Source organism: Eschrichtius robustus, chromosome 1, assembly GCF_028021215.1.
Source record: "Eschrichtius robustus isolate mEscRob2 chromosome 1, mEscRob2.pri, whole genome shotgun sequence".
Classification (NCBI taxonomy): domain Eukaryota; kingdom Metazoa; phylum Chordata; class Mammalia; order Artiodactyla; family Eschrichtiidae; genus Eschrichtius; species Eschrichtius robustus.
Window position 1 is genome coordinate 67,651,945 of NC_090824.1, and position 13,300 is coordinate 67,665,244.

The following is a 13,300-nucleotide window of genomic DNA, read 5'->3' on the forward strand; positions in this document are numbered from 1 at the left end:
GTGATTATCTGTTAAGAAAGGTGCCTACCTATACACCATGTTTTTGTGGGTGGGGGGTAATAATCAAGGTAAAAAAAAAATTTTGTAACCTGAAACCAAGTAAAGAATAACTTGGTGGGCTTACATATCTACCACTGATAACCCTGATGTTGTTCTGATGGAGGTGATTGATCAGAGAAAGAACTAGACTTAGTTAAACAATTAATTTTTGCTACATTGATTCAACTTATTAATACATTCACAAAATTAAAATTTCTGTGGTGGAGAGAGGTAAGAGTTGTGAGGCCTATACATGATTAAAAACAAGTTTGCACTGGAATATCTGGTAAACTGCAATGTTTCTTTAAAGTTATACCTGCGTTTCAGTCACTACACTATACAAATGGTTAGTATTTTGGTTTTTTATCCTTCCTGTTTTTCTGTCCTATAATGTAAAAAAAAAAAAAAGCAGAAAGAATGCTGACAAATGTCATTATGAAAGCTTAACCAAGGATGGGGGTATAAGTACAGGGTTAATTTCAGCTGGTCTGTTGTAACCCTGTGTTTATCCTTGGGAACACACCTGGAACCAATCATGTTGTTGACCCTTGGCCAAACTTGAATGAAATAGATTAATTTAGTCCTGCCCAAGGTTCACAGACAGACCAAGGGACAACTTGCACTAGCTTGTCAGCACTGTTTAAAAATAAAAATTGTACAGATTGATGGTTTACACCTAGTTTCTGTTATGTTCCCTTGGTTTTTGCCTTTGAGCCTAGTCATGCAGCCTGATGCTGGCTATATGAACAGAGAGGGGTATAAAAGACCTCTCCTAGTATAAGACGGATGCTCCCCTGAGACCAAGGTATAGCTCTTAGTGGTGGTTCACATTCTGAAGCATGTTATGTGCAACTGAGCTAGGATCCTTGGAGGTACCTGGTGGTTTTGAAGCTCTGGGACATCTGCCTATGTATTTTTTTCTCCTGCTGTACCAAAACCTCTACATTTATTGAAGTCTTATGTAATACAGGACATAAGGAATAATCATTATTCAATATTAAGTGAATAAATGAAGATTACAAAATGTCATTGCAACAGTCACTAGTTCTGTTGCCTCTACATTTTAAATGGTGTTTTTGCTCTTCAAGTTACACCTTTCCCTTCATATTCTTTTGCTTAGTTGTCTGTCACTCCCTGCTGCTGTCAGTTTTGAATAACACACCACTTCTAATGTGCTACCTCTAAAGCACCTGTTTGCTGAAAAAGCAGACATTCCAAGTTTGTTCGAAGTATGTTGCTGACTTAGGTCAATAAGATGAGAGGAAAGTGCTTATTATTCAGGTAAATGGGGCTCAGTAAATCATCTCACCAAGGGAGACTTTTTTGGAACAGGGGCTTATTTGAGGTATCTAAACATTTAAAGTCAAAATAAGAGAGCTGCAAAGTACATTACATCAATAAGATACATTATTTTCCAAATCAAGTAAAACTTTAGGCCAGAAATGAATGTGACAGGAAAACAATGAACATATGGGCATTTTTCCCTATCATCTGCTGGATTTTTAAACTACCTCTAGAAAAGGACTTATGTAAGAATCAGGGGAGCCACCAGACAATGTTAGTATGTTAAAGACATGGAACAACTGTGAAACCTCAAATGATAAAAGAATATAAAGGTCAAATGTACCTTTATGTAGTCAACAAGATTTTGATATTCAATGTAGTTGCCTCCTCCCACCACAAAAACAATTGCCTAAAAATGCAAACAGAAAAAAAATAGGTAAGTTAAAAGAAATAGTTAAAACAGTATTTTAACTCTCAAACATGGGGTTTAGTCTGGAGCCCATTCCACAACTTAGGATGTGATCCCTTGCTAGCTAGTATTTTTTTACCTAAGTGCCTGATGCTACTTCAATTATAAAGAAATTTATTTCTTAAAAAAGTCTATAAATTTCTAATTTCTATTGAGTAGTGAAATGAAGTAGAGATTTTTCAGAAACAATTCTGAGGAAAATAAACTTCATCCTTCAATTAAACAATACAAAATAAATCCAAAGGGCTTTTTCCAAAAGTCATTTTTGAATTTGTCATTTATAAAGAATCTTAGGTACATAGAATTGGATTTATCAAGACTGCCATACAGTAACCATCATAAAGCTATGTTTAGGACAAAGATATTCTTCAAGACTGCTTGGTTACCTTTCATCCTTCCATTTCAGGGACAGAGGATTTTTATATGAACTTACCTCTTGGAATGGATTTTTGTTCCTTGGAACTGAGCTGTAAGAACAACAACAAAAAACACACACAACAATTTCACCCAAAGCTTTACTTAAGGATAAAATAGGCATGGGAAACACACACATGCACGCACGCACTATTAGCTATGTATTTACAATTCTTCTTCCTTCACCTTCTTTGAGCCAGGTAGTGAAGTGGGATTCAGAGGAACAGCTAGATGAAGTACATATCTCAGTGTCTCAAAGGGAATGGGACAACTTGTTGACTTAAAAATAAAATTCTAGGAGAAGACTGAGAGGGAAAAGGAAAGACTGAGCAACAGTTCCCACGAGGAGTGGAAATCTGGGTATAAGGTGAATTAATAAAATATATACTTTAGTAGTAAATTATGTACAATTTTTACCATACTCAACAGATTAGTTTGTGGGTATCTACATTTGTGAAAAAACTGTGCAAACGCATGTATGTGAAGGATAACAATTTAGGAAGGAAAGAGGGGATGGAAGAAGGGATGTGTATTTTGCTATAGCTTTTTTATATTTATATATTAATTACACATTTATATATTTGTAATATATTTCAAAAATACTTTCTTGGTGTCAAAGAGATCTTTTAATAAACACAATTTTCAAAGCTTTTGTGAGTCAAATATATATTTGAGTGCTAAAATAGGCTTTACAAAGATAACTTAGGTTTTCCTCACAAGCCATTTTTGAAAATCTCAACCAAGGGGAGAGAGCTATTATAACCTCTCAATTATTCAGAGGCTGATTCCACAGTTCCATCTTTTCCTCATTTCTGTGGCCTGTGTCAACGTTCCATAGAAGGAGCCAGTAGCTGCCTTGACAGAAACGCCTCACAAACTTCCTTCTAGAGTGCTTTAAGTTCCTCTAAGAGTAGACATGAGATGAGAAGTGAGACTTAAATAGCACAGCATTACTAGTTATTAAAAACCAAGATCTAATTGTGATGAGACAGCTCAAGAGAAGGCTGAGTCTATTAAAAAATGAAACTGTGTTTCACTGTCTTATCAATGCTAATATTCCTCCTCATTATCATGCATAAACTATAGGGAAGATTAAAAGAATTTCTCAGAAGTTTCTAAAAAGCAAAATATATCTACTGATGCAAATACAAGGAAGGAAAAATTGTAAGCTCGAGAACATCAAGAGTTGCAAATCCACCATTTTAAAGTGTACAATCAGTGGTTTTTAGAATATTTGCAGAGTTGTACAACCATCACCACTGTCTCATTTCAGAACATTTTAATCACTCGCCAAAGAAGCCCCATACCCATTAGTTGTCACTCCTCATTCTCTCCCTTCTATAATTTATTCTTTGTCAAATTCTTTCTTGCCAGCTGCAGTTGCTACCAGCAGCTTCTTTTGTAACTTTGGTAGTGTTTCTGATAAGTTCAGAAAAAAGAATAATCTTTTAGGTTATCAAAACAATCTAATAATCAACTTTCTAGTGACTAGATTATCCGTTCTGACTACCTACAAAGATGTGAAAGCTTGGGATAGAGAAAAGACAAAGTTCTAAAGATCCCAAACATAGGGTATAGGCAATAAAGAAGCTTCACCCAAGTTTTGGTGCTAAAGACCATCCCTCCAGGAAGGTTTTTCCCTCCTAATTCTGCCTATTCTTTTTCTGTATCTTGTAGGCTATTTTTCATACCACCATGGATTAAATCTTAAAAAATAATATCCAGAATAAAGTTAACAAATACCTTACCATACCATGTTTGTCATAAAGTATATAAATTATTTGCAGAATGTTTCATTGCTATAAAAACGTATTCACAGCAATGATTCCCAGGGGCTTAGATTTTATGGACCAGTTAAATAAAAAGCCAACAACTGGTATCCAACATAAAGCTCCCATCTTTTCATTTCGTCCAATAACAATATTCATTTAAAAACACACAGATTATCCAAATTCTCTTCACCCACACACAGTCTGTAATACCCTCATCATTTCATTAAAAACAACAAACATCTAAATGTATTTTTTTGCATGTATACACTTGGAAGGAAAAGCATCAAAGTGTTAAGTATAATTACCAGTGATTACCTCTGGGTAAAGAGATTATACATACTGTTTACTTACCAGTTTTCTATATAGTTTGAATTTTTAATAATAAGCAGTTACTGATTTATAACAAAAAATCAGTAAAGTTATTTCTGTTCTTGGTGAGGGTGGGGAAACCTACAACAAATTACACAAGACAAGAGCTGCTTACCTGTCATTGCCCCGCAGCATTTTGGGATCAAAATATCTATAGTCATCAGTTTCCTATTAAAAAAAAAGAGAGAACTTTACCATGACTATGGAATTTTTCTTTAGAAAGTTCAAGTTTGGCTTATTTTAAGAATACCTGATGAATCTACTAACGAATCTATTAATTTGGTAGAGTGGGTAACCACCATCAACATTTACCGAGCACTTACTGTGTGTTAAACATTGTTCTAAGTAAAATTACATAATCCCGTATCACCTATGAGGTAGTTATTATTATCCCTACTTTTCAGATGGGCAAGTTGGGGTACAGAGAAGTTATTTTAACTTTCCTAAAGTCACATGACAAGTAAGTGTGGGAACTCCAGGATTTGAACCCAGGTAGTCTAGTTTCAATGCCCCAGCTCTTAACCACTATGCATATTGCTTCTCAAAAATATACCTGTTTTGACATAGACAACAAATTTATGGTTACCAAGGCGGGGAAGGGGCGGAGGGATAAATTAGGAGTTTAGGATTAACATAAGAATACTACTATATATAAAATAGATAACCAACAAGGACCTACTGTATAGCACAGGGAACTATATTCAATATTCTGTAATAATCTGTAAGGGAAAAGAATCTGAAAAAGAATATATATATATAACTGAATCACTTTGCTGTATACCTGAAACTAACACAACACTGTAAAATCAACTATACTTCAAAAAAGAGTAACTAAGAAAAATAAATATACCTGTTTTATTACCTAATGTACTTAAATATTTTTGCTTTTAGAATTTATTATATTATTATTATATGTCTATGATTTTACTGAATGTTCAGAATACCTAATACAGGTTCACAGTCTCTCATAATTGAACCCTCTGCAGTTAGATGTATTTTGGAATTCTGAATTTAAAAAATTGCAGATAGATAATATCATGCATAAACTATATATAATATAATATTCCTAGCGGGCAGCACCCCATCATCTAACACGTTAATATTTCTGGAGCTAAATAGATGAACATTAACAAAAAGTAGGATAAATCAAAAGTACGAAGAACCTCAACTTGAGTTAAGGTTAGGTTTTGCCACCAAATGAGTTATATAAAATCTCTTAGTTTTCAGAACTCTTTGGACTTCAGAAGTTGTGGATAAGGGGTTGCTGACCTCCATACTACATTGGAAACTAGCTTCTTGATATTAAAGGAGCTGGAAAGTACTGCTTTACTGTTTATAATGTAGTCACTTCCTAATCTCTGCCTCCTTTGCCCTCCATGGTACAATCAGCCAAAGGAACTCATTCTTTTCTGAAATGTTTTCTGGTTCTTTTCTGGATGAACCTACCCAAACGTGATCAATGACAAACCATGCATTGTTGCCACTACCTAGTCCTGCATTCAATGGTGGACGATGCTAATCAATCACAGAACTCTCCCTGAACCCAAAGGCAGTGCCATAATCCTTCAACACTTTGCTCCAGGAAACCACTACTAGCCAGATGTACAAGGGAAGATGAAACTTACCTCATATCTTGCCTAATCCCTTTCTTTCATTATATCCAATCAAGACAAATCAAAGAACACTTAATAAACGTTAGTGATAAGAATTCATCTAGAATTAGGTTATAGCATTTTAAAGCCTTTGAGATATGATATACTCAAGATGATTAGTCAGGTTTAACTTAGTACACTTCGTTAATCTCTTCAAAGCCTCCAAATCAATTTGTCAATATGGGAACAAGACAGGGATAAGAGAGGGAGCAGGCATCTGTCTCATCTAGCAGATGGATGAAAAAATGCTTTCAAAGCTGAAAAATTTTACTTTTTCTAATTAATTAAAAAATATCTGTCTGTAGTAATGTGCCTTCAGTTATAAAGTCAAAGTCAATAGAACTGATAAATGAACTTACAGAACTTGGAGAAACATCTGAATAAGACCCATAATTTAGCCATCTGTATGTCTATGACAGAAATGTGGAAGGTGTGTATATGTTGGAATGAGTAGTAGGCAGGAATTCAGAAGTAGTGGGTTTTTGGTTCCAATTCTGTTATTAAAAATAGTGTGCCTTGGGAAAAGTCACTTAATATCTCTTCGTTTCCTCTCCTTCACAGTTAAGATTCTACAGTTTCATTAAACTCTAAAGTTCTATGATTCTATGAAGGGCATGGCTCTTGCCCTAATCAATATAGCACAGTGGTGGAAAATGTGGCCTGTCCAGCTCTGCCATTTATTAGCTGTGTGTCCTTGGGCAACTTAATTGTGCCACAGTTTCTTCATCTATAAAATGAGAATAATTTAAAAAAAATAGTATTTTTCTTAGAAGGTTCGAATGAGGATTAAATGAGCTACATGAAAAATGTTTTGACTGGTTCCTGGCTAAAGAAATGCACAATAAATGTTAGCTATTATCATTATTATTGTCCTTATCCATCATCTCGACTTCTAGACTAGGGACAGCAACAAAATATCCTGAACTTGCCTAACCCCTTGTGGACATGGTGTCTAAAATTTTGCATTTGTTTATATTTTTAATCTTTATTATCGTTTGGGATAATATCTTCCAGAAATTTACTGCCTATTATGAAGTAGTAGTCTATAAGACAATTAATCATAAATCATACTTCTCTCAGGCTTTTCAAGAATCATTCCTGGGCTTCCCTGGTGGCGCAGTGGTTGAGAATCTGCCTGCCAATGCAGGGGACACGGGTTCGAGCCCTGGTCTGGGAAGATCCCACATGCCATGGAGCAACTGGGCCTGTGAGCCACAACTACTGAGCCTGAACGTCTGGAGCCTGTGCTCCGCAACAAGAGAGGCCGCGACAGTGAGAGGCCCGCGCACCGCGATGAAGAGTGGCCCCCGCTTGCCGCAACTAGAGAAAGCCCTCGCACAGAAACAAAGACCCAACACACCCAAAAATAAATTTTAAAAAAATCCCATAAAATTAAAATGACCAGGGAAAAAATTAAAAAAAAAAAAAAGAAGCATTCCTTCTTCATATATTCTAGGATGTAGTAATAAATCTATTTTTACTACATTGTATACCACTTTCTCTATATTGATTCCCAGATAGAAGAATCCAATCCTTTTTAGCTTATCATTATACACAATTCTCTCATTCCTTTCATAACTGTAATTGCCCCTTTTTGGGCTTTTTTATAACACCATATCTTTGTTTTCACATGGACAGATTTTAAAATTTGTTTTTGCTAATTTCCTTTAATGTTATAATAATGTTTTAACAATTACAAAATAATGACATATTTAACTGAAGATTCTGTTCTCACTCTATCTCTCAGCCTGTTATCCTAAGTCTTGATGCCAAGTCTATAGTGATCCAGATCAACCCAAACGAGGGTTTTGATCATGCGGCTTTTCTCTATTCCAGATAACCACTCTCTTTCTAGTTGCCACAGTAACAGGATGGGCTCTTTTATGAAACAGATTGTGTTGATTTTTACATTCCTTTCTTGAATTATAAACAGATAGCTTGAAAACCCATTCTTTAAGTAAATGCTCATATTTATTTACCCATTTATCTCTTCATCAAACAATTTATCTCTCTCAATTTACTTTTCAGCCCAAAGAACTTAGTGCCATCTGAATACATGCACTTAAAATTTTTACTATGCACTCCTCTCCTAATTTAATGTCATAAAATTAAACTGATCTGGTACTCTTTATAGTACACCAACTGATGCTCACTAGTTCTTTTTTATTTATAGAAAGTTGCTCCTTAGGACATATATAGGATATAATCTACATTTACTTCGGATGAAAGCTGGCCAGAGTGATGTAGCAGCCGAGAAACCAATTCCCATTGTCTGTGATAATGGCTAAAAAAGGCTGTTTGAGAACATGGACTCTTTCCTTTCCATCATGTAGTCTGCTGTGATTAAGCCCACAACAAACTCTGAGTTTATCACTTTTTGTATATAGTCTGGTATGTTCAAGAATTTACAAGTACAGTGTTATATGCTACTCACAGGGTTTGACTTCATCTCCATGAGATTGTCTAAAATACGAGTAACAGGTAGATTCTGTGGAAGAGATCAGTGAGTATTTTGTTAAATATTAGAAGAAATAACAAACCAAAATTCTTCTCTAGCAGCAAAACAACCTAATCATTCTATAGTTCAGTATGCTTACCTTTCAATTAAACACATTCTAAGATTAAGTATTCTGTGAATGGTGTCATAGTTGTAAATACCCTTGGCATTACTCAAGGTTTCATAGAAAAAACGTAATTTTAAAAAATGTATAGGTGTATCCAGGTTTTAGTACAAATACATATTTGGGCTTTTTACTTTGTTGGATGTCTGCTTTTTAACACCAGTAATTGTAAGCTTTTGTTTTAATTGAGTAAGAATCCCCACCCCCTTTTTTTCATTTCCTTTCTGCAGGTTTGTTTATTTAAAAAATAGTACTTTAAGTTTGCAGAAATATATGAGATTAAATGACCTAACAGAGTTTTTTCATTTCTAATGTATATTCTTCTAGCCAAAAAGATACTTGTGTTCTTTGAAAAAATGGGGAAATGGATGTACACACTTTATTGACCGCTTTAATTTTGCCTGGGATAAATTCCAAATTTTCAATGACATACTACATTATCTTCTTACAAAACACATTCCACTTTGAACATAAAATGTATAACACTGGTGTTGACAGAAGATTGCCCCTTGACATGCTTACATGCATGGGGATATGAAATACTATTGCTTTGTTTCAATCTGACCATTTTAACCATTATTTTGAACGTAACAACACATTGGGTACAGAAAATTTACTAAGTGACTATTATGCCTATTCAAAGTACCTTCCTACTGGGATGGTATTCTGCCCACTTTGAACTGATATTTCCTTTGTGAACTGCACAGAATATTCTGGAAAGAGTAGTTTTGTATCTTAGAGATTTCATACAACAGAGGCAACATTAAATCTCATTATTCAAATAACTGTAGATAACATTACTATTTTACAAGTTTTATTTTCTTTAGGTCATAAAACATTTTATTGTTACTAAAATGGACCATCACTAAGGAAAATGCTGCTTTGCCCAGACAGAAAATAAGCATTTCTTTTTCCTTTTTCTTTCTCTAGATCGGCAAGTAAAAATCTTTCAAGATAATCTTAGGCAAGTAAAATTAAAGCTATTTCATTATTCTCTGATATTTTTGTTGGCCAGGAACTTCTTAATATAAACACAAGCACCAAATGTTCAAGATAACTGAATGTACTTCCTGAATTCTATTTAGAATTTGAAAAAGAGAGCTCAAAATTTTACCTTTTAAGTTTTGTTTCAAATAAACTTGAGTTTGTTCACTTAAGAATGTAAGTCTAAACCATAACTTTCTCTAAAGAATAACTGGGTACAGATTTAAATCTATAAAAATGCTTTATTCAAAAGAGAAAACTACAGTTACAAATTTGTTCTAAGTAACACCAACAAAAGATGAAGTACTTTGCAACATAACAGGAACAATAAAAAGAATTCTGGAGCAAGGCAACATTATAAATTATAACATTTTACTAAAATTAATTTTATATCCATTTCTCTATTTACTTTTAATTCTCCGTTTAGCTCTCTGAATTGTACTACGGTATTAGACATGTGCAATGGAGAAAAGTTCAGAAAAGATTTTATATAATTGATAAAGCCATATGAGTCATATTACTTTTATTGTATTTGTGAAAATAACTGGAAATTTGAATATTTCATTTAGTATAAAAATAAGATTTTTCTAAAAGGTACAGTTAAATTTTACTTTGCATTTCATATCTCTGCTGTATCTGAAGATAAGCCTGCCAGTGAATAGGTCATTAAATAACACAAGAAAAATTTCTTTCTAGCAGTACAGTTCAAAAGTTTAAGAGCCCAGAGACAATTCTTTATGTTTTTGTTTGGTCTTTACAACCAGATAACACCAAAAGAGTCATCTACTACTGCCACACTACACAATAATTCACACACTGTCACACATTAAGGAAAACTTGCAGTGTAGAAAATGATAAAGGAAATACACAATGTCTTTAAAGGCCTAAGAAAGAGTACTTCAGGAAACAACTTCTGAGAGCTCTGTCATCAACTAATGCTCTATCTGGCCTACATGAAGACTTAATCATTTTAAAATGAATTTTATATTGATAATAATTTATATACAAGATAACTCAGTTCTACTAATTGAAAAAACTGAACCGTGGCAGCTAACAGAGAGAAAACAGCAGAACAAAACCATACAATTTTCTTCACTCAACAAATGGTCTGTTCACTCATCTTTAAAGACACAAAAAAATTGTGTACCTCAATAACAGAGGTACAAATAAAATTTAATCAAATGAAAGCCCATTATTTTAAAAATTCCCAAGCATATTTTTCATTGTTTTTAGAAACTGTTTCAGAAATAAAATGAAAAATGTTATTGTCTAGGTTACTAACTAAATTTTTATTAGTAGAAAGCCTCTCTATATATTTAGATTTGAGAGACAGAGTCCCATACATGTGAATAGCCTAAATTAAGGATCACTATTTCCAAGATGTTCAAATTTCAAATATATGAACTAGAAACATTACTGGGAGAAAAAAAAATACAGTGAGAAATTAATTTCTAAAAATCCTTAATAGTTTTATGACCATAGTCACGTTTTATGATTTTAGTCACTGGAAAAGTTTAAATAAAAACAATGTTAATTTTGTCTCTGATGGCATAATTGCTTAAAAACAAAATAAAAATAAAATATGCAAAGAAATTAAAAAACAGACAATCTAAAAAACGTAATACAGTCCTATATCCAAAACAGTTAAAAACATTTTTCCCCTCTAATTCTCCTAGGATTAGCCACTTGTTGCCCTGTATTGCCATCTGGTCTATGGTGACTATTTCCAACTCCCCGCCCCCTCACCACCACCCCCCCCCCAGCCGGTAGCCTTGGATTTGGGATGATACTCTGACAATGAACTAGGCAGTGAAGTTGGGACAAGAGTTGCTGCTGTCTTGATTATCAAAGTCCTGAAGAATGAAAAGCAGTATGTGTACCTTCTTGAAGAGAATACTTATCTGGAAGACTGTATTAGCCAAGTAAAGAATAAGATGGAGTATGCGGATATTGGAAAATTGTCAGTGAAGTAGATAGGAGGAAGGGGAATAAGATGGATCATCTATTTCCAAAATTTTAAAATTATAAATCAGAAGGGATCTACAGAGTGAATCTAATATCCACATCTTACAGATGAGGAAAGAATAAAATATATAAAGTGGTATTTTTTCCAAAACCATAGCATATTAATGGCAATAAAATCAAGAAACAGGATTACCTAGACCCAATAAAACACATCCAATTTCCGTCATTCAGGTTCAACAATTATCAGCTCATGGCAAATTCTTATTTTATCTATACTCTCACTCCCCACTCCCTAGGCTGTTTTAAAACTAGTCCCCAATATCAAATCATTTTATCAATAACTATTTCAGTATATATATCTCCACAATATAAGAACTCCTAAAAGAAAAAAACACCCTGTAACACTACTATCGCACCTAAAATAATCAGCAAATATTTCTTACTACAGCTCAATATCTAGTCAGTATCAAAATTTTCCTGCTCCATAAATTTATTTCTTACAGTTTCATTGTTCAAATTATAATGTTAATAAGGGCTATACATTGCAATTAGGTGACATATCTTTTAAGTCTTTTTTAATCTACTGAATTCCACTGCTTGCAATTTATTTGTTGTTAATTCATTTTTAAAAGAAGGATTATTTAAGCAAACAAGCCAAAGAAAGTGAAATAGAAGACTTTTTAATTATGCAACTTAGCACTACATTATTCATCATCACGTTCTTGTACAATTATCCTCACATAAATATATTTCAAATCTGCGAATATCATCCAAATGGTTTTATGTGATAGCTAATACTTGTGATACATAAAACTTATGCTGCCCAAGAAACAAAAAAGTATAAAAGGCTCTTATAAGTGACCTAGAAAACTGGACATGACAAGACATCCTATTCTATCTTATTTTTTTATAGCTTAAAATGTTTATTCTGATAAAAAATTGGAACAAATACTTAGAGACTTAAGAGGCATAAATTAAACAGAATTTTACAAGTGTGAAACAAAGAATTCATCTCTTCCAGTCTCTTCTCTGACATTTTTCTCAGTTCCCAACCTGCCCTATATCTACCTGTAGCAGTTCCTCTAAATTTTAGAACGTTAGGACAGTGTAACTTTAAAAATGGCTTTCTACGAGTTTAAATATTTCTAGAACAAGAGACTTTTTAAAAGTATTAAATTTACAAAGATTACACACATACACATACACACAGGTCAAAGTCTGGGAGGGATATAGAGAAACAGGTGCTGTAAATCACTGCAAATTGGTACAACTTTTCTGGACAGCAATTTGGTAACATTTACTAAGAACAATTAGAAATGTTCACTCTTTTGATTCCATAATTCAAGTCTAGTAATTTATCATATGGAAGTAATCAGAGGTGAATACTCTCACCTAGAAAAACTAACACTTAAAACCTAGTTATATATCCTTGAGTATCTTCTATTTTTTTCTTTTTTTAAACAAAAACAAAAAGATCATATTGAATTTACTGTTTTATAATGACTTTTATTTTTACTTCACAATAGATAATGAATCACTATCCCCAATCAATAACCAGTGTCCCCCAAATCAATAAATATTTCCTAAAAAGTCTTATTAACATCTATTTAAAAAACCGGCCTGGCTCTCTTAGCAGTGGTGATAGAAATGTGATGCAGAAAGAGGTAACCACCAGTCATTTCAAATTTTACTTCTGTAAGTGAGAAACTGCCTATATCAAAGCAGTATGTT

General features: G+C 33.5%; 1 protein-coding gene across 3 annotated transcripts in view; it reads right to left on the minus strand.

Moving 5' to 3' along the window:
• The window catches only part of SCFD1 (sec1 family domain containing 1), a 132,131-nt gene that overhangs the window by 12,297 nt on the left and 106,534 nt on the right, over positions 1 to 13,300 (minus strand). For all 3 annotated transcript variants that reach the window (XR_011074312.1, XR_011074313.1, XM_068546621.1), the window contains 4 exons: positions 8,434 to 8,487; positions 4,463 to 4,515; positions 2,226 to 2,259; positions 1,667 to 1,732 (listed from right to left, as the gene is read on the minus strand). Coding sequence is in view for 1 of the 3 variants with exons in the window: in XM_068546621.1 (XP_068402722.1) it covers positions 1,667 to 1,732; positions 2,226 to 2,259; positions 4,463 to 4,515; positions 8,434 to 8,487 (207 nt within the window). In the remaining 2 variants the exon portion in view is untranslated. The remainder of the gene's footprint in view (positions 1 to 1,666; positions 1,733 to 2,225; positions 2,260 to 4,462; positions 4,516 to 8,433; positions 8,488 to 13,300) is intronic.